Source organism: Lepisosteus platostomus, chromosome 1 (assembly GCF_059453375.1).
Source record: "Lepisosteus platostomus isolate fLepPlt1 chromosome 1, fLepPlt1.hap1, whole genome shotgun sequence".
NCBI lineage: Eukaryota > Metazoa > Chordata > Actinopteri > Semionotiformes > Lepisosteidae > Lepisosteus > Lepisosteus platostomus.
Window position 1 is genome coordinate 2144322 of NC_142611.1, and position 22248 is coordinate 2166569.

At 43.0% G+C, this 22248-nt stretch overlaps 1 protein-coding gene across 8 annotated transcripts in view; it reads left to right on the forward strand.

Annotated features, from left to right (window-relative positions):
* slc7a2 (solute carrier family 7 member 2) overlaps window positions 1-22248 on the forward strand; it is a 41027-nt gene that overhangs the window by 714 nt on the left and 18065 nt on the right. For 2 of the 8 annotated variants that reach the window (XM_088635810.1, XM_088636168.1), the window contains exons 2-3: window positions 18050-18434; window positions 20767-20922. In XM_088635810.1, the coding sequence (XP_088491936.1) occupies window positions 18065-18434; window positions 20767-20922 (526 nt within the window). In that variant the 5' untranslated portion in view covers window positions 18050-18064. Of the gene's footprint in view, window positions 1-2243; window positions 2324-3481; window positions 3714-14495; window positions 15118-17621; window positions 17701-18049; window positions 18435-18456; window positions 18694-20766; window positions 20923-22248 lie in introns of those variants that run through there. The other 6 variants (XM_088636082.1, XM_088635988.1, XM_088635631.1 and 3 more) reach the window with 6 other exon arrangements.

Consider the following 22248-nt stretch of genomic DNA (forward strand, 5'->3'; position numbering starts at 1 on the left):
TTAAGGGCTGTTCCTTTGCGCAGGCTGTGCACAGCCTTAAATGAACATTTTAAAGCTGTAGCCTCTGGTAAGACGTCTTACCTGTCTGCATGAATTTTCAAATGTTAAAAAGCATCGGTACTTCATTTTAAACATCTGCCAGCCTGTGTACGCCCGTTTTTGTTTTGCACAGGTAGAGACAGAGCAACGCTTGTTTCTTAGTGTTCTGATAAAACCAGTAACATTTGTTCATTAATGTGCTGATAATGTGTTGTAATAAAATCTACAACAGTTTGAATTGAAGACTCGGAAGTTGGAGTAGACACGTGCTTTCCTAGACACTTCCCAGGTGCTCTCTTGCTTATCGTTCATCTTTATAGCAAAGAGAATAGTCTTATTACAAAACAGCTGATTTCCCATGCTTCTTAAGGGTTAGAATTATTTCAGAAAAACAACCGAATTATGGTCTTTCTTTGCCCAGCAATCTTTGGTCTGACCTGTCAAAATGTTTTAGAACAGATGAAGATGTTCATTTAATTCCACACTATCTGTACATGAGGGGTGACCCAATGTCAGACAGTCAAAGGTGCTGTACAGTAGGTCCCCTGTCCATGGCATTTCTTAGAGAAGTTTAGTTAAAGATAAGAAACTATGACACTAACATACTGTATTTGTTGGCATGTTTTAAGCTGATCAGTGGTATAAATAGTTAGAACACTTTCAAGCACTCTGGTGGCAATACTGTCTGCTTAGCTCTCAGGTCAACCCAGTGTTTGTGTGTGATAAAACACAGGAGCAAGTCCTGCTGACTGGGGTCTCTGGAATCATAGTGGGTTAGAAAATCATATACTGTACAAGCAATAAAGGAAGAAACCCTTCAACATTTCCAGATCTAATTCCACTTCCGTTTCATGGTTGAGAGATTAATTAAACCTACTGTATATTTTACCCTTTTCTACAAATTGTAGATCAGTTTATGTTCCCTTAAAGTACAGGCTTAGGTAAGGGCATTAAAAAGCCATTGCATATCCTTTAAACCACAGGCTTTTTACCAAACAGTACTAAACAGGTGCCCTTTGGTTGCATTTGTATTTTATTGACTGTTTTGGTTGATTCCCTTGGATTGCAGACTTGCAGGTGATGTAAATCTCTGTGGACGTCCTGCACTTTGCTCAGAGATGTTAATCCTTGTTCGGTGACTTCAGTGTGAAGCCCTGGATATCTGTCCAGTAGTAGCAGTTGTCAGAACCTTATTACCTCCAAGGTTTGATCTCCAGGATGCAGTTCCATCGGAACATCGCACTGAAGATATTCCATCCATCCATCTTGTATCCAGTACAGGGTCACAGGGGCGGAGGAGCCCCTTCCTGGCAAACAACGGCCACCAGGCAGGGTACAGCCTGGGCACAGGACGCACAAAGACACACTCACACCAGGGCCAATGTTCCCTGAAGACAATTAGCCTCCTAACAGGTTCTTAATGTTTTATTTGAAGAATTAAAAACACAAAACTATTGCTGCTCTTTCTAGGGCATCACAGGGAGTAGGTCTTGTGGCAAAGTCACTTGCTTTGTGTATTTGAATTGTGAAGTTCAATGTGTTTCTATAAAAGGGAATGGAAAATATGAAGTTGTAGTTTTCATAAAGCACTCGGATATTAATTGTCAGCAATAGGAGTTTTTGTTAGTTTGGAGTACTTCCTTTTATGAATGACAAAATCCAGCCTTCTCCAGGAAAGTCATCTGCCAGAATAGTGTGATTATTCATTTGAATTCAATTTTGGGTACATTTTTCATTAGACTTGGGGAAGATATTTGGCCCAGTATGTGGATACATTTCCTCTAATTTTGATTAGATTTAACATTTGTTTTGTTTTTTTTGGCTCACTGGATAACGTACCGTATAATGGAGTCTATATGCAGGATTGAACGTAGAGTGCATTTTAAGGTTTGTTGTCATATGGCAGTGCAAAATCAATCTTTATGTTTATCTTTCAAAGTCTTCTACACATAGTTTGGCAGGGTTGATAACCCTAAAAACATATCTTTTAAAAATCAATATATATCTTTTTTTATATTTCTAATGCGCTGAAGCCCAGCTGTGGGTTTATGTAAGTCAAACTCATACAATAGGAACCCTTTTCCATGAACAGATCCGTAGTCCTCTTGGAATCCAACATGCAGGAGGCACCCAGCAGAAATAACCTGCGCTATCCTTTAGTTTTGTGTTTTTAGGGTGATACAGTACACCGTGTTTGTTTTCAGCACTCTCATGGAGCTGTTTGGACTGTGGATATATCAGAGGTACATCGTCAGAGAAAGTGTAAAAGGCCTGCCAGGCATCAGTGAGTAAATAATTTCTGCTTAGTTTAACTAAACATTTTTGTTCAGCAACAGATGGCCCCTCATTTGTTTTGAGAATCATCTGAAATGAGAGAAAAAAAGGTATGAAAGATGTGCTGAGTCCGAGGCCTCAAACAGCGTGCTTGAAACAACAGCAGACTTCCTTTATCTCGTTTGACCATGCTCTTGACAGTTCAGAATAACAAATGCCAGGGGCCAGCCTGTTATTCAGTTTTGTAATCAGAGGCATTTATACAAGAGCGTTAAAACATGATAAAGTTGGAAATACGCTTTTAGTTTCTTTGTGGCAAACATTAACAAATAGATGTGTTTCATATTTGCTCAGCTCTCGTCAGTTCAGAGTAGTTTCTGGTCACTGAATCAGGAATACTCTTCCATATTTTATAGGTGGCGCTTTTTGTATTCATCCCTTTGCTTTGCTAGAAGGGTTTGTATTAAGCCCTACCTTGGCAGACTTACCCCATTGGATTCAGATTAAGTTATTTGGCTGTACAAGGAAATGTTCTGATGTGTTTCTCCTGAAGAAATCCCATTGCAGTTTTCAACTTAGATAAGATTTCTGTTCCAGCATGTAACATAAATTAAATGATTCACAAAAGTATCTGTAGAATATAGCTTGTCAACCTCACAAAAGTAATCGTAAGAATGTATGATGTGGTCCAAAGACATTCTCTATTGTGATCAACAAACTTTTCTGTAGCCACGGTGGTGTCCTCAGTGAGAACTCTTAAACAGTAAGACACAGCTACACTCCGGAAGAATAGTTTCAGTAAAAACCAACACAGCGGGGATCTGAAAATATCCAGGACTCATACACAAAACGAATCTTCTTCTCATACCTGCATTAACACCTTTTGTTCACGTTCTTTAAATGAGTCCTTCTAAATACAAGCAGCAGTTTTGTGTGTGAAACACGAACCCCAGCACCCGTATGCAGTTTGTCACACTACGGTGCCAAGATATGCCATTTTTTTTTCCAGTTGGTGACGTTGACATTTTTCCTCCCTTTTTTGTTTCCATCGTCCTTGTTTCCCACCCCTCCAGGACGCGCTAATGATCGCTGGTGCAGTCCACACACGGTGCACTTTCCTCAGGAGTCACGCGTTATGCACAGCTTGTTTTAGTTGGGTGGGGATGTTCTAGCATGGCAGGCAGGCAACCTGCGGGGTTGTGGGTTCAAGCTCCTGCTGCAGACGTTGCTGTTCTAGCTTGAGGTTCTTTACCCCAGTTGCTCCAGTCCACCCAGCTGTGTAGGTGGGGACCAGCATTCCTGGGGGGATTAACCCCGTGTTGGTCAGCAATGTGCCGTCTAGTCTTCTTAACACTAGAGAAACCAGGATGAGTGCTGTCCGGGGAGCAGGAAGGGCTCTGGTATGTTACTTAACTTTTAATTTAATTTTATACATAAACCGTAGTTTATTTCATTGAGTATATATTGCACTTTAAATGAAAGTGACACAGTTACAGTGGACGTGCTTTTCTGACTGAGAACAGGAGGTTGGGGGTTTCAAACTACCCAGCCACGTCAGTGAAGCCGAATCTCTGGCGTCTTTCAAGAAGCAGCTGGAGGAGATTCTCAGCTCAACGCGCTACTATCTACCAAACAGGCAAGATGGGCTGAAAGGTATCTGTAACCATTCTCGTATTCCTAATCTGTGCACCTTGCACTTTCACTTTCCTCAGGGGGACCTGTTGATCAAGGTCCTCATAACGACAGCGCAGCAGTATGAACTAAATGCTATGATGTACTTAGGGTCCTTTCTTTTGGCGTTTGTGGTATTTGTCAGCTGCCCCCCAAGTCCTCATTAGTGGTCATTAAGTTACTGTAGATCACAGTTTGGTGAAAAGTCTTCACTGTCCTCTGAGGGTAGGATATACTTATTACTACAATAATTTCAAACAGTATCCTTGTGATTATTGCAAATGACATAAACCTCTGTTTTGTTGAAAAGAATACTTGTATGGACAAATTTTATGGTCGTTTTACTGCTACCATAAATAGTCATCACCGTCAAATATCCACTCCATGTGAAAATGGCCAAACTGAAGGGCTGAGAGGGGATCTGGAGTTAGAAGCTGTGACTTCAAGCTGAAAAGGTCAAGCTGACTGAGGACTGAAAAGTGATTCACCCTGTTTCTTAATTAGCAGAGTTTTAGTGTTTTAACTGGGGAAACAGAACCCGTTCATCTTAAGTCTGATATGAATTTCATGTAATCAAAAACTTCCTAAAAACAAAAGACCTACAGTATGACTAGGGTCTATATTCCACATGCTGCCCTTCTGATGTTATGTGACGTTGTGATGTAATGTTCTGTCAAGTCATAAGCACTTGATCGATGGTCATCTGTCATCACTGCACCTCCCATAGTGTCGTGATAAGCAATGGGACAGGGCAGGATTCCAAGGACAGTGTATAAAATGTGCAAAATATTATGCATACAAATTGAATTCTAAAAAAATTGTGGACAGGTCTCAAAAACGAATAAGAAATAAGAAATGCAATCTGTTTTTTAACACTTTATTTAATACAGTAGGACTGCACCTGCTGTTTTAAAAAGCTTTAAGATAAAACCTAGAAAAGACAGTGTTGTCATCAGCACAATCTTAAAGGGTAAACATTTTTTTCCTGCTTAATGTGCTGAACAGCATAAAAAGAAAGTTCACAGCGACGGCAGTATCTTGCCAATGTTACCCATGCGGGACATTTGGGTTAATAGTTGGGAGCTGTTTCAGAATTTGTTTACAATCACTGAGTGGTCAGAATTTGTTTGAGGACGTCCTTGAGTGAAACATCTGCATTCGCTGTCACTTGTTGATCGTATGAGTTTCTTCTGCTTGACAAAGCAGGCGTAACAGCCTCGATGCACCTGTAGACTCTGAGCACCTGCAATAATCCCACGCAATGTACATCATTTAGAAGCTTCACGTTATTCATATTTTACATCCGTTAAAAAATGAGAGAATATTATCTGTCACTTTTTTTGCAACTGTAGTTTTAAATAATTTCATATATATTTGCTTGTAAGCCCTAAGTCAGCACAACGGAATTCTTCTGAAATACCGGTGAAGTGGGAACTACATTTAAAGCTGAGAACAGAAGGCACGTTTTTAGGGTTGTTTAGGGTTGGGACAAGCAGCCTATCCATGTTGTTGAAGTCAAAGCCCGGGCATCTGTCAAGAAACGGCTGGTTGAGATGCTCAGATTAGTTAGATCCTACTAATGAAATGATCTACACATATCCAATGGCCTCCTCTCATTTGTAACCTGGTTTATGTACCTAAACGGTCAGGTCTGGCTCAAAATTTATTTTGCTTTATTTGTTGCACTTAATCTACTGAAAAATTGCTTTCATAAACTGAAGAATTCATGTTTATGATGTTCAGTTGAAATTGCATATTGACAGAATTGGGGTTTCTTGTAGTTTTGATATTTGACAATATTAATGTTGTTGAAGGTAATTTACATACTGCTTTCTGCCAGGGTATTTCATACGTAAACTAAAAAACAGCCAGAGGTTTTGAAGATTTTATTGTTTAAGGGTTGGAAATTACCTACTGTAGCTAAGCCCATAGGTGAATTACTACCAGGAAGCGTGAAGCATCACAATTTCATACCAATTCTTCTCTGTGAACAGATCTGAAGAGTAATTAAGTCATCGGCACATCAGCTTGTGGAGTTTCTGAAAGAATTCAAGTGCAAGTTAGACATGACATTGAACAAGTTTAACTCCCCAGTAGCCCTTGGCCACCACGATGATTTTCCTTTATGGGTCACTGTTGTGCATCCATTGTGTTTCGGTGAACTTGAGACCTGTTAGCACCTAGGATTTTTTTAATCCTTTATTTAACCCGAAATTTAGATTGAGTGCCAATTCTCATTTGCAGTGACGAACAGGAGAGGACCCAGCAGAGCATGGAGTGAAGCAGTTTGGGTGGAGGGTCCTTCTTGTTACGGGTTAGTAGTGAGGACTCTATGCAGAAAACCAGGGCAATCTCCAGAAGCGTAGTCGGTAGAAAAATCCGAGGTCCGAAAACCGAGGGTAGACAAGCCAGTGCAAAAGTACAAAACCAGAAGTGATGCCGTGAGGAAGCCGAGAGTCGAAACCGGAGCGAGAATCAAAGTACCAAAACCAAAACACCAGGAAACGCAGTCGAAAAACAAACAAGGATCAGGAAGCCAAAAAACCAAGTAGAAAGTAATTGCAAGAGTAGGAGTAGCTCTAGCCCGGAAGAGCCCTAAGACTGAGCGCAGGGGAGACTGTGAAGCAGCACTCAATAAGCTGGGATGAATTGGCTAATTGGGGACTGTGTTGGAATTCAAGGTGGAATGCCGAGTCCTCCAGGGGTGTGGCGTAACACTTCTCAATGGTACATCTGCATTTGCCCACCTTGTGGCCCAGAATCCTGACCTCTGAAGAGATGATGATGATGAAGAGACTGGTGCGGAAACGCTCCCTGCACAGCTGAGAACTTGCTGTTAATGAGGCGTGACTGTGCAGTCTGGGAGCCAGTCCTTCCTGCAAGATTTTTAATACCTTCACAATTTGCTTGCGGCTCCTCCGGCAAAGGCAGCGTGTTTGGACGGTAGGGTGAGTCTCGCAATCTAGATACCAAGGCTCAAGGCAGGCCTGTGCCATGGGGATTGAATAACAAGCCCACTTCCTGAGACTGGGCACTCCCGAGCTGGGACATCTTAAACAATCTTAAATAAGGAACAGAGTCATCTGGGGTAGTATTGCCTCCATGGATTGTTCCTTTCGTGGATTAAATGAAACATTCTGAATCCGATAATGAGAGTAAACAGTATTTGTCGTAAATCAAAAAGTTGCATGAGTTGTTATTTTTAATAAAATGAGCATTTGAAGGGATGATGGGCTGGCACTAAGGGTATAATAGGAAATAAAATGTTGTGGGGAGTGGGCTTATAAGTAAATGAAAAAAAATATTAAGATTTAATTAATCCACATTGAACTTTTGAGCTTGTACCATTTCGGGAACTTGTACTTGAGGAGGGACAGGGGGCTATCGTAAAAATAAACATTTTCTGGATCTTCTGTCTGAGTGCTATTTATGCTCCTGTAAATTGCCTGCTTTCTTGGGAGTGTAAAATTCTGATTTTTGTCAGGTTAGAGATTAAACCAGCAAACAATCTGCAGCATACATCAAGAACGCCGTGATCGCCTGGCCTGTAATATTTTGTTAAAGCTTGTGCCCCAGAACCATCACCCGAACAACATGTGCACCACAGTTTCCGTGCAGTGCCAGGTGTACACGCAAGGGAAAGATCTTTTCCATGCCTCGTGGTTCGTTTCTTCTGAGACGTTGTGAATGTGCAAATGTGTTAAATTGTTAAAGCCACTACACTGCTGACACAGTTATGGGTCACGTCCTCGTCAGGCCGAGGTGGGTCGAGTCTCTGCCCACTCCTGCTTGCCACAGACCGAAGGGCTTAGACTGGGTGTGTGACGTTAACAGAACCAGCGCCTCCAGCACTCTCTTCGGCCCCGACGGCTGGACAGACCAGCAGCTACACAATGATCCAAATAGGTACTGTGATACGCAGCCATCAGTCAATACCTATGTTGGACAACATTATTGTATGAATGATGCTGTATCAGTGATGACGCCGAGCAGGATGTCAGTGGTGTGCTGGGGTTATGATGAAAATGGAGAAGGTCTAGCAGGCCAAAATGATCATACTAATTTGCTGCAGTGAAGTGCTGCGTTGTTCACTGCTGTTTCAGTAACTTGCCCAGTTCTTCAGCACAGTACAGCAGTACTTTATTTCGTCTCCAATGAGTTCACTCCACTACACACTGAACTTGGATCACTAACTGAAGAGTGAATCAGCATGTGCCATTTCCCTGTCTTAAGACAGTGTTTCCTAAGGAGGTGTCCGGGGGCAAATGTGTTATTGCATGTGATAATATGAGTTTGTGGATTAGCTGCAATTGAACATTTCCCTCTTTGGAGGATGAACAGGTATTTATGTGTGTCCCTTGTCTTCCACAAAGATGGACAACTAGATTGCCTAAGTATGACAGCGATTATAGTTGGGATAAAGCTGAACATGTAATTTTCCCTGATCCACAGGATATTATTTTACAGTTTTATTTTGTCTTTGGAATCATGTATTCTAGATTTTTACAAATACTGGTCTTTAGATGTTGTATAGTTTGTTTAAAGTAGGTAAACAAAGGCTGTTTCACAATACATGGAGTTGTTCTTTATATCAAATTGGCTCATGTTCTTGGAACTAATATGTCTGGATGTTAAATTTATACACGCTTTGCTAAAGCTGATTGAAGTCTAGACTTCTAATCTAGGAAGGACCATAACTGTGATTGTTCTAAAGAGCTGCTTTTAAAGTGGCATTGAGTGTTATGGCTGCATTTAGGTTGTGTGATTTGCTTTTACAGTGTCTTGCTGATAATATCGCTGTTGAGCTCTGGTTTGTTTTGCACCATAAAGCATTAGAGATTTACTGGGGCTTCTTTGAAGCCAAGGATGCCTTTGATTATTTACCATGAATTGACTGGAGTTGACAAGCAGTTTTCTAAGTGTATTTACTGGAGTCAAAATTTAAAACGGTATATACATTATATATCATTCCAGGTAATCCAGTTTTCTAATACAGCAACTAAGAAGTGCATCCTACTGTATATTGTATAGAATGTTTCATCTTAGTGTTTGTTTTAAGGTCATCATTTTACATTTTCTGATTGATAGTCAAGAGGTGGAGTGCCCCAAAGTTTTAGATAGATAGATACTTTATTGATCCCATGACGGAAATTGCAGAATTGCAAATTTAAAACTAGAAGATGCATGTTAAAATATTCAAATGGTTGTCAGTGGGATTTTCGTGTTGCATAACTTGAAAGTTACTTAGTAACCTCAGTGTCTTTAGGTGTGTACCTTTAAAAATAGGTGTGTTTCCTATTACTGGGGTAAAATCCCTCTTTCTGCAGTTGAGCATGTAAGGGCTTCTCTGATCTTCTAATAGATAAGGAGTTTCACAAGAACCCTCAGGCTGTGTTGGTTTATGTTTCTCTTTTAATATCCTGTGCTTCATAGTGCTTTGCATGTATGTTCCAGGGATTTTGTCCTGATATTTCATAACAACATTTTACCAGTGTTATGGCTTGTATACATTAAGCCTTTGTAAGTATTTGTGATAAAAAGAGAGCTCCCTTTCAAAGAGCTCAGTCTGGTAACATGAGACCAGCTCACATTTATTCTATTCAGTGACTGATTGGAATGAAGGAATTTTATCATTGCACTGGATGTTGAGGTATAAATCACAGTGTAGAGCCGAATGCCATTTTTTTTAAAATGTGGAATTGCTTCCCATTCATTATATGACCACCCAAACTGGAAATGCTAGTTGTCAAAGACAGGCTTGCTGCTCGAGAAGACTCCTGCACTCCTCCAGCGTGCCCAGACATCAGATCCATTCATCTCTCAACATGCCGCAATCTCCACACGCCTTACTGGCAGAGGTGAGAGTGACTTCTGTTCTGAGCGGCTTGTTATTTCCATCCCTGCTCTCCGCCAGTAAAGTAAGCTGGAGAGAAACTTGAGGGATGTTGGCTGTCTCAGACGGAGTTGTGAACAGGCTGCTTAATCACACCACAGCGACTGTGACGCAGGCGGCCGGCATTACAGGTTGCGAGAGCCGGCTTACCAGCGCGGTGACGTCACCGCCCTTCCCTGTGAATAGCAGGGGCCGCAGCGGTCGGGCTGAGGGGAGATCTCCCTTTAGCTCAGCCGGCTGGGTCCCTGTTGAGTGACGCCGGAGGCCCGGGTTCGAGTCCCCATTGGTGGGGGGGCCGACCTGAGGCGGCAGCGGCGAGGGCGCATACCCACGTGAGCCCGAGGGCGCTACTCAACATACCGTCCGGGAAGTGTGGTTGCTTACGCTTGCACTGGAGTGGCAGCAAAATAATGTCATCTTCCCTCTCCGGCATGAAGGGTGGCAGCTGCATCACGGTGGCGCTGTTCTTCAGTCCCTCGCGACTCCGCTGATGATACCGGCTCCCCAAACCCCGCCGGCTGTCGCCGTCGTCCGAGGACGCTGCGCCAGCCAAGCCAGGCAACAGTGGGTTCGCTTGAAGCTCCGGAAAGCTTGTAACTTGATGCAGAGATGAGCAGGGGAACTTGAAAGCCACAAGAATCGGTGGCTTCTGACCCATGACTGTGATGAGCTGAGATGCAGTGGTCCAGCTTTAGGGGCCCTGGGTACTGGCGCCATTTTTCCTCTGCGTACAGAGCAGTGGTGTGTGTGGGAGAGCGCGGAGCTGTGGTGTGCCTGTGTCTTCCCCAACCAGTGCGTCAAGCTTGCAGGTTCTCCAGACATCACAGGCTCACTCTTCTGCCAACAACAGGGAGGACCCTGGTCCGCGGTTCCCTGCCCTACCCAGGTCGTGCTCTGCTGATTTTGTGCCTTCCTGCTCAGTCCTTGTCAGCTAGTGTCATGGCCTAGACTCGACCTGGTGACACCTGGGCACCCATTGCTGGCTGTGAGCCACTTGAGAGCCACGCGTGTTTCTGGACACACTGTTGTGTGTTGCAGTTATATTGTTACAGTCTTTCGTATGCTTCAGTTACCCACATTGTTTCACAAAATCCCCCCCCCCCCCATGTTCTATAAGCACTTCCTCAAATTTCTTTTTCTTACTAATTAACTTTTCTCTTGAAGGTTCCCCCCTGACTTCACTGGTAGGCAGTGTGGGTCACTGCGTATATTTCTCGCTGTCTCAATCAGGCAAGACAAACACAGCTCTATCTGTTCATTCGGCTTCTTTGTTTAACTAAAGTAAAACTGCTGAGACCAGCTGCACATATTCTGTTGCTGTTTGTGAAGCTCCGTCGGCTCCAGCCGAGACCTCTCTGTCCTGTCAGCACATTTCCTGCTAGTTTATTACAGACCTGAAATTTTAGGAATAACCTTTAAGTGTGCTTTGATGGTTTAGTAAAACATTCCCCTTTTGATTAATGATTTGACAAGCACCAACACAGAAGCACAAAATGAAAATGTTTTGGTTCGTTAAATTAAGGGAATAAACATGCTTAATAGCTCCAGCATTTATCCATTTAATTGCTAAATTCAGTTGCTTAAGTTGTGCAATATTACTAATGGTCATGCATAAAGTTTCAGTCTCTGAAGAGAAAACCTATGAGGATAATTTACTAGTAATAAAGCACTAGAATAGATAGCACAGAATTCATGCTTCTGTTTGATTTATTAAGCAGATTTATTAAGTTTTGAATTTGTCTTGTTCAATGAAACTACATTTCTTGTTCTGATTGTTTTTCTTGGTTGTGGTTAATAATGTCTTGCACCCTTCAGAAAAGTCCCACATGTTGCACCTTTAAATAGGAAATTAATTTTTACATTCAGGGACACTGCCACATGATGTAATCTTCAGAAAATTAACATTAAAGCAGATTCTGTTTGTATAAGTTAGATGTTATCCCAGTGATCACTTGTGCATTCCAAAGCATTGCCCTTTGTCTGTTTCATGTCAGTTTTTCAGTTCTGCTTCCAGCTGAACTATGATTCAGGGTATAATTATACTGGTTTAGTACAGATGTCAGTGGGTTGAGCAAAAGGCTTGAATGCCACTATACTTGAGGAGAAAGCAGAAGTAAATACCTCTCTCTTATGCAGGCTGCAGAGCGGCCTGTGGCCAGAGGACACAGGTTTGAACTATGTGGAAGTGCATCTAAAGCTGAGAACAGGAGGCTCTTCTTTACACAGAGGGTTGTGGGAGTATGGGACAAGCTACCCAGCCATTTTGCTGAAGTACCCAGCAAAAAAGAAAAACAGCTGGATGAGATCCTTGGATCAATTAACTGCAAACTAGCAAAGGGGCTGAATGACCGCCTCTCGTTTGCAACCTTCCCTCTGTTCAATCAGTTTAACAAATAAACAGACTCATGGAATATCGGAAACCCGTGGCGGTAAAGTAATCTGAAAGCCTATTAAGTAGCGCGAAAATATTGCAAAGCCATAATGGCCTTCCTTCTGTTACTGTGTCCTCTGTCCAAGTTCCAAACCAGACTTCGGTTCCCGGGGCGGCTCTGCGTTTCACACGGACCTGCTGCCAAAATCCGCTGCACGTCTTTCTGCGCGTCGGCATTTGTCCTTTGAAGTGCACCGTCGCGACGCTGGGAGTCTGAAGCCACTGCGTTTGTCAGGCCTCCGACGGCTGTAGTCCAGCTTCATTCTTTCTTACACAGCGGCAGCCTGGGGTCCTGCCAAACGCATTTACCCAGAAGAAAAGCGTGTTGAAAACCATTTCAATGTGGAGTCTCATGCCTAAAACCTCTTCCCTACTGGGGGTAGTGCTGTTAGGAAGGGGCGAAGGCTTAACATATCAAAAATTGCTTAACTATAAGGAGAATCGGAATTGATACTCTTTTGCAATTTCGCAGCACCAGGAAGCCCCTTTTCTATCTAAAACGTGAAGGATATGGTGCCCCAGAGCAAGAATTTGGAACTTTGCTGTTCTCTCTATAACTTGTCTCCATATTTAAGGGCTGGTCATAATAGAATTAAAAGCCACTGGGCATAAAATCAAATGTTTCTGTCAAAGTTGTGACTGTGAATCCCAGTGCTTGTTCTTGGTGTATGAAATGCAAAACTCAGTTCCTAGTTCACTGTAAAGCTTGCGGTAGCATCTTTTACTTCGACATTTTGCACTCCTAGGCCCCGTCTCGCAGTGATTTAAGAAGAAATTCACAAATATTCCAAAGTCACAGATGGCTTGGTTTCTGCATATTTCATTCCATGTTGTTCGAAGTGTTGTGTAACAATTGTAGCAATTGTATCAGAATTTGGGATTGTCAGTTTTGCCGGGTGTCCCTGGTGCCATCAGCTGCTTCTGCTGTTAGATTAACTTCAGTCTGGACCAGCTGTTGGAAGCTGTGAGTAGAGATGCAGTTTGTGAGCAGCCACTGGATTGCATTAATTTCTTGTCTTTAAACCAGGGCCTTCAGTCAAAGTAATTATTGAAACATAACTTCAACACCTCAAGGTTTTCATCAGAAGACAGGGTAGAGTGTATTCCTACTTTAGCTTGAAATACATTACCTGTATCTTGCCAGTAAAAAGCTTAAGACAGTTTATTTTTGTGTGTGAAGAATGCTACAGTTTAAGAAGTGCAGGGAGCAGACATGACTTTTTTTTATACTCCATCTTGCTTTGTCGTACAGTTTCAGTGACCAGCTGTGTGGAGACCAGAGAAGATTAAACAACCGTGATGCTATTTAATACACAAGGCTATATGTTTTTATTAGGAACAAATAAAGGTTTATTCCCTGCTGAAAAGAAAGAAAAGAAACGCAGTGTTTCAGCTGTGGAGCCTTCTTCGGGTGTGACACATGAAGAAGGCTCCGCAGTCGAAACATGTTTCTTTTCTTCTCTTTTCAACGTGGAATAAACCTTTACTTTTTTCCGTGTAGCCTACACATATTGATGCAGCTACCTATGTGAACTATATTTTATTACCTTGTTTTCTAGTTTCTGTAATTTTTTTGAGTGTGTATTTTTTTTTCAAATTGAAATATTAGGATTGTGAATGTTTTAAAAGTTCTGTACAATAGGACACCTCTACAGTACATCGAACCTAAGAAACTGACATAGAAAATGACATGGTATAACTTATACAACAAAAAATATTGTGTACAACAATACATATCTTCTAATTATATGTCCAGTATATTGTTAAACTCTTGTTATAGATTTTATTATGTTACATACTGTACTGTTGAAAATGTATTTCAAGGGGAGTAATTTCCTCTTTTGTCTCATTTTGTCGTTCTAGATCCAAACCATTAAGGTAATATGTTCCTTTACATATGTATCGATTATCAAAATATGTTGACAGACCCAATGAGCCCTAAACATTTAGTTTGTTTCCCCTAGCGTCATTTCAGAGAAACTGGTGACGGTGTTTTCTTGCTGTCAGAATGCACCGGATCAGCCCCTTGCCTCCCGTGCTCTTTGTGCAGTGTTTGCATGATTCTCCTGCCTAATGGAATATTGTGCAATGTAGATCTGCTCACTTACTCCCTTCTCGGCTCCTCTACCCTCACTCTGCCAATCAGCTCTGGTGCTTTTAGCTGCACAAGATAAACAATAGTGCCTGCTCCAGTGTTTGTCAAAGCCAGTTGCCTAACCATTTGTCAGTGGTGAGCAAGCATTTAGCGTCTGGGGCTGTCTCATGTGCATCTGCGTTTGAGGTCCGCAGGCGACATTCGCCGGGCCCGGGTGTGATTGGCTGTCGCGCGAGGGGCCCACCGTGAGCGGAGAGCCGAGTCTTTCTGGCGCGGCACCGCCCCCCACCGGCGGGGTCCGCGGCGCGGGCAGTCAGAGGACGGCTCCCCGGCAGGGCCACAGCTGCGAAGGCATGCTGGTCACGGCCAGGTCCTGAGGCCAGCGGCAGAACATGATCAGAGAGCAGAGAGAGCTGGGAAGGCCAAGGGAGGCTTAAAAATAGCCCTCCTGGGGTGCAGAGTGTCAGGGGAAAGCATGTGAGTGGAAGACTAAGGAGTTGAACTTGAGCCATTTTTAGTTCGACTGTGTCCAGGACAGTCTGCACGGCCGTTGCTCTGTGCTGTGTGTTGGGCACGCTCTTCCACGTCAGTTCAGCCAGCGCCTGCCAGACGCTCCGATGGCTGACTAGCACGGCTACTTTGCAAAAAGGGAAAACGTGAACATATTTGCATTCAGGCATACAGTATATAATTTTCTGTGAACCAGCTGAATTGGTAAGTGCTGTCTGTTTTCTTACTTCTGCGTTAGAATGCACAGTTATTTGGAAACAGGTCATGTGTAATGTGTGTGCTGCAATCTTTCAATGTGTATAAAACAGATTACAAATGTATTTTTTGAAAAGCGTTGCATAGAATTCAAGTTACTAATTTACTATAAGATGCATCTGTAAAGGCTGTACTTGAGTGAGGAAAAAAATACTTATAACTTTCACAAACACTACATACAAAATCCTTTACAATTTTGCAGATGACATTTCTGGCACATAATTATTCATACTGCTTGATAATAAGACAGTTTTGGCTGAAAGTTTCAGTTTCCAGGTGGAGAGAAGTCAGGTGAAAATGATGAAAGAGACTAGTAAGGACTTGAGCAAAAAAGAATGTAACAGTGGCTCTGGAATGTGTATGTAAATTTTTATTTTTCCATGGTTTTTATGCCAATTATTTTATTGAGCTGAGTAGTTTTTATGAAAGAGGTGTGACAGTGTTTGTTAGCCTCATTACCATGCAGTTTCAGATATGCATTTAAAAGGTTTTGAACATCGAAGTTTAAAGCATGTTACTTGTTTAACATGTTTCTGAAAATCTTTGTACAAAAATTAAAGGAAATGTGCATTCCTGTAAACTACCATTCATGCTTAAGCTTTTTGTAGCTGGATTTGTGAAAGCAAAGCATTGAAAGGCAATTTCTTATACAAAATATAGGCCAACTCCACCAATGAAGGGACTCTGACTTTCAAAATGAAATTTGTTTGGTGGTATTTGATTGTGAAATACTGTATAAGTTTTTACATGTTACAGTATTGGAATAATCAATTCTAATGAAATCAAGGTCCTGAATCTCCCTCTAACACACTTGTGCCAGCATCCAGAAACAGTTTGGCTTGAGTTTAATGCCTTTCTGAAGCGATTGAAGAATGTAGAAAAGCATCAGCCCCTGGGGAGAGAATCCCAAGGGCAGAGACAGTCCGAGTTGGCTTGAGGCAGCGAGTGATTGTGGGCCCGAGCCCAGGAAAGTTACAGGCAGGAGAAAGTGGCCTTTGGACTGGACCTGCCAAGTCCTCTCTGGGCCGGGAGCCTTTGAGAGCTGAGAACCGCTCATCTTCCACTGCCCTCTCGGACCATTCCTCCCGAAAATCTGTATTTAGCTCACATTGTTATGGTAATGAAGGCTTCTGTTGGAGACTTAATTGTATTTTTCCAGGGTTAATAATTAGACTCCACTTACAATACGTGAGCACAAGTACAGGAAAGATGTCGCTGTTCTTGAAATTTAATCAATATGCACGTTTCGCTTTGCTGAGTATAAATGAAGTGTGGGACAATTGCCAGAGTGATCTTTGTCAAAATTACACACTTCTGTGGCATTAAACAAATGAAACAAATATTCCAAAGCAAGCTGTTGTGGAGTGGCTGTCCTTGTCAAATACCTGGACAGTAGCCAAAGGTTCAATGACTCAGAATCCAGTTGGACTGTTTCTTTTCATTTGAGGAACAAAGCATAAAAATCTCTCGAATGGGGACATCTGAATTCACATCATCCTTTTTTACAAAAGATGAAATGGGGACGCATGGAGAACAGCCTAAATTGTATTTAACAGAATGTCTTTGCATGTCTCCCCACTGCCTTTCTTTTAAGTATTAACATTTGACATATTTGAAATGCTGATTGAGGTGTCTCTTTTATTTTGACCCCTCTGTGCATAAATATAACTAAAACAGTTTTTGATGTTCTCAACTGCGCTAACTGTACCAGCAAAACAACTGCAGGAAAATGTTCCCAGAGCTCATAGACTGTAGTGGAGAGTCAAGTTAGAAATGCTTAATTCATTTAAGCACACTGGTGACGCATCCAGCATTTCAAACTGCTAGAGTGTAGATAAAAGTCTGTCTTAGTGCATCTGGATACAGTCCGTGTTCTTTAATTCTGTCTGGTTACTTTTTTTCATTGCATAGTGTTTTTCAAATTATATACATAAAATGCACGAAGTCGAAAAGGACAGATAAAATCAGTTACCCCTTAAATATGACAGCAGTGTTAATGGTTTAGCCACACTGCCTACTCTTTGAAATGTTTTCTTGCAAGCTCTGAGGTTCAAGTGAAAGCTGTAGAAAAGCTGGAACACTTTTGCCTGTCTGAACAAAACGTGTACTTAAGCAGCCGTTTTGATACGTGATGTGTATGGAAGGAGGAATGAGGTTTCCTATTGAAATACCAGCCATGTGTTAGAGGTTAAAGCAGACAGTGGTTGTGAAGGTTTTACACTGCAGCCCAATTCCTTTCAGTGCTGCAGCTCCTCCCCTCCCTGTTAAAATAACAGCACTTAGAAAAACTTAGTGAGCTCATATCTGACTGAGGCCATCGCTATTGTCATATATATTGTGAAAAAAGAACCTGTTAGGTCACTTGCCATGTTACCTATAGAACTCTTTTTGCATGTTGTTGAAAATTTGTGAATCTAAATACTGGCAGGAAAATGATGTCTTTTGTATTGCAGAAGAACACAGTCCTTCCAGATGGAACGAAAGAACATTTAGAATGTAGATCAACCTGTAGAAGTTAAAGCACAATAAAAGGTTTCTAGCCTGTTGTCGAGGCTTTTCTTATTGAGCGTGCCTCCACAATGTGTCCTGCATGATCTGAACAATGCAGAGTTCTGAACGGCGGTGTTCAGTGACTCAACAGTTGTCGAGCCGCACATGTTTCCTTAGCACGTTAAGTTTTTACAATGTCGGCAAGTTACAGTATGTTTTCGGCTCAACGCTGCCTTTTCAGTCAGCGTTTGGTTGTTTTGTTGTCTGTCAGTCACTGACCATGACAGCAACTGGAATTTGCTCTGGAAAGGTGAACAGGGCCTCTGCTTCCCAGGCCTGGCCGTGACGGTGCCCGCCCTGTAACCGGAATCTGGGCGGTTTTCCTCCCCAGAGCCGTGCCGCGAAGATGTGTGGCCGCGTGCTGACGCTACTGCGGTGCCTGATGCGGAGGAAGGCGGTGAACGCGGACAGCCCAGAGGACTCGAAGCTGTGCCGCTGCCTGTCCACCCTGGACCTGGTCGCCCTGGGCGTGGGCAGCACACTGGGGGCAGGGGTGTACGTGCTGGCCGGGGAGGTGGCCAAGGGAGACGCGGGGCCCAGCATCGTCCTGTCCTTCCTGATCGCCGCGCTGGCGTCGGTCATGGCGGGCCTGTGCTACGCGGAGTTCGGGGCCCGCGTGCCGAGGACCGGCTCCGCCTACCTCTACAGCTACGTCACGGTCGGAGAGCTGTGGGCCTTCATCACCGGCTGGAACCTCATCCTGTCCTATGTGATAGGTGAGCACAAGACCAGGGCCTCGCGACTCGACCGCTTCTTCAAAAACTGTTTGGCGTAGGCGGTGTAACGAACAGTTCTTTTCGGACCCTATGCGGACGACACAATCCGAAGAAGTGGGGAAACACTGGGGAAACGTCATGCAGGAATACGGGGCTGAAGACAGGGGGGCGTGTCCAAGGTGCGCTGGTGCACGGGGGAGGTGTGGCCGAGGCAAACAATCCAAAAGAATAATCCTTAGAGGGTATCCAAAACACAAGGGTAAGTCCAAAACCAGGAGATCCATCAAAACTAGGAATTAAAACCAGAAACCGGGTCGGAACCGGCGGACAGGGAACGGGAACAGAGATTAAAACCTTAACGGGACCAGGCGCTTCCAGATCCCGGACTCGCATGATACGGAAATTAGATGCAGAGCCGGGATGAGCGTCAGCGCCTGGCTTATAAGGCGGGCTGGGAATAGGAATCAGGTGCACAGAATAAAGTCTTAAGTGAAAGGCCTGGAGCACCCTTAAGGAGGGGGGACTATAACCGTGACAGGCGGCTGTTGAAACATCTTCACCGTCTTATTACTCCGAGAGCATAGTTCAGCTGGGAGTTTAGGATGCCTTCATACAGTAGGTCATCACCAAGGGCTCTAGTCCTGCTCAGGAGAATTCTTCCCGAACTCCGTTACCAAATGGCTTTGTAAAAGTTATGCTCAGGAACATGTTGTTTTAAAAGCTGGTGATAAACATGTGAAACTTTCGTGAGAGGTCCTTCAAAGCGAGCCGCTTTTGTTCACCGGATCCTCTGTGGTCGTGAAAAAACAATGGGAAAATCATCGTTTCTGCATCGTGGCCTGAGTGTCACGAGGATTAAAAAAAAGTGAATTTAAGAGAGTTCACACAGTGCATAAGCAGTCATCTGGGAAAAAGATAAATTTGGCCTTCCTGAGTGTATGGATTGAAAACAGCTGCCAGAGCAGCAAAGCATGATTTTAATCTCTTGTCTCTCTTGTCTAAAATCTTTCGAATGATGGGGAAATCGGAAGGGTACTATAAATAAGAAAAACATTTTTTGGTTTCTTGTATTTGGTGCTTCTGCTGAATAAATACCCTTAACCGTCTGCTTTATTGTGATTAAATCACAGGGACATACAGCAGGATCCGCAGTAGGCTGTCACATGCAGCACGTTGCCCAGAATGTCAAACAAGAAGCTGTACAAGCTTCAGTCATGAAGTCGTTTTTACTGTTGTAGTGATTTAAAGTTCTTCAGGAAGGGGATTATGCTGGGATTTAGGAGGGTTGCATGCCTTGCTTGTCCAAAAAAGGGCTATAAAAATAGACTTCTTGAGGATTGACTTTTACCCAATGGGAAAAAAAGTACTATTTTATACATATACAGTATATAAAAGCCTAATAATACTGTAAGCTCCCCTACAATGCTAATCAAGTTTTGAGTATAAAATACTGCTAAGCTCACACATGACCAAAATCAAAAAGTTGCTTCATTACATTGATATAGAGTGTAAATAATGCTTCAGAATATTTTTTGTTATTTGCGCCTGTTAAAATTACGATTTCACTTTTACTTACTCTCACAAAAATGCGATCTATCGTTGCAGTTTTCCTTTCCTCACAATACCAACACGGGGGATGGGGTGGCCAAGACGCAACGTTTACTGATGATCGCATCCTTTTAATAATAATTAATTATAATAATTGCTTACACTTATATAGCGCTTTTCTGGACTCTCCACTCAAAGCGCTTTACAGGTAATGGGGACTCCCCTCCACCACCACCAATGTGCAGCCCCACCTGGATGATGCGACGGCAGCCATAGTGCGCCAGAACGCTCACCACACATCAGCTATCAGTGGGGAGGAGAGCAGAGTGATGAAGCCAGTTCAGAGATGGGGATTATTAGGAGGCCATGATTGGTAAGGGCCAATGGGGAAATTTGGCCAGGACGCCGGGGTTACACCCCTACTTTTTTCGAGAAACACCCTGGGATTTTTAATGACCACAGAGAGTCAGGACCTCGGTTTTACGCCTCATCCGAAGGACGGCGCCTGTTTATACAGTATAGTGTCCCCGTCACTATACCGGGGCATTAGGACCCACATGGACCGCAGGGTGAGCACCCCCTGCTGGCCTCACTAACACCTCTTCCAGCAGCATCCTTAGTTTTTCCCAGGAGGTCTCCCATCCAGGTACTGACCAGGCTCACACCTGCTGGGCTTCAGTGGGTTGCCAGTTGTGAGTTCCAGGGTGATATGGCTGCTTTTGCATTAATAGCAATAAGGGTGAGAAAACCATGTTAGAACGTAGCTTCTTTTTTTTTCCCACAGGAACCTCTAGCGTAGCGAGAGCTTGGAGTGGCACTTTTGACGAACTTCTAGGCAAACGAATTGGACAGTTCTTCAGTACCTACTTCCACATGAACTCACCCGGCTTGGCTGAGTACCCAGACTTCTTTGCAGTCTGCCTCATACTGTTGCTCTCGGGTAAGAGAACGTTCTTTCCCGCTCAGTCGTTCCGCATCTGTCTTAAGAGAATATCGGTCTTTCCCATTGAGAGTTGCTCTGCATCGGCCTGAAGAGAACATTGTTCTTTTGCACTGACAGGCATTCTTTTTATTCTTTTTTCTTTTTTCCAGATGTTCGGTTTACCCTAATGAAAACAGTCCTAATCTCATAGCTATAAACAACGACAGATATTGTAAACCCTAATCTCTCGTTGCTTCTGTGCGGGACGCAGTCAAAGGGGTCTAGGCTCAAGAAAAGAGCGGAGATGTGACACAAGAAGAAAAAAGAATCTTAGCCGTTTTTTTTGGAAAGTGAGATAACGAACTGGTTGTCTCACGTGCTGGTAAAAATTAAAGTGAGCGACAGAGTCGTGCAACAGTTCTCCTTAATTTTTCAAAACCAAAAATAAGAAGCGTTTGGGAACATGCTGCTGTCAGGGCCCTGGGCCACTTCTGCAGCAGCGTCTTCACAGCCCAATCGTCTCAGATGGTTGGTCTGCAGGTCCGTCTCTCAGGACAGACAGCTGCCTCCTCTCAGCCAGTGATCAGTGCCTGTCACACTGGTTTATCTTCATAAAGGAATACACTTCTTTATTAGTCAACAATAATCTATTTACTATTATTATTTGTGGTGAGTAATGCTTGCACACCTTGCCACAACAAGCAATAAGTATGAGCGCTCTTCGGGTTTAACGTTTAACATTTGACTTGTGCGAATTCGAGTGTGTGGAAAACTACCAGGAATTTAACAATTCAGATTTGCTTCGAGGTTTACAAATACATACAGTACAAGTGAGAGCTCTGATGGAATAGTAGTGTCTCCCTCCTCGCTCCCATTGTTTCTTGAGATGAGCTCTGGGCTACCGTGACTCCGAATCTGATAAGCCAGTGGTTCTCAAACTTTTTGGACCAAGTACAAGTACTACCCCTAATCCAACCAAAGAATCCAAGTACCACCTACAAGTCATCATCTCATAGGAACCCCAGAAATTCTCAATGACCAACATGAGCGCGTGTTCACACACACTCACACATACATATAATAAGTATTATAATATAAGCTTTATTTGATATAGTGCCTTTAAAGGTGGCTTCTCAAACTGTTTTACAGAAAAAAAAACGGTAACAACAACAAATAAAAATAATAAAAAAGCACAATTTCAGTGAGAGGGGTGAGCCTATTTAGTCGAGCAAAGCAGATGTGAATTAATTTTTTGAGCCTTGATACAATTCACAACAGAGTCTAACAGATTTTAAATCGTCAGACATTTTCTTGACAGTAAAGGTCTCGCGGTGAATGTTGCAA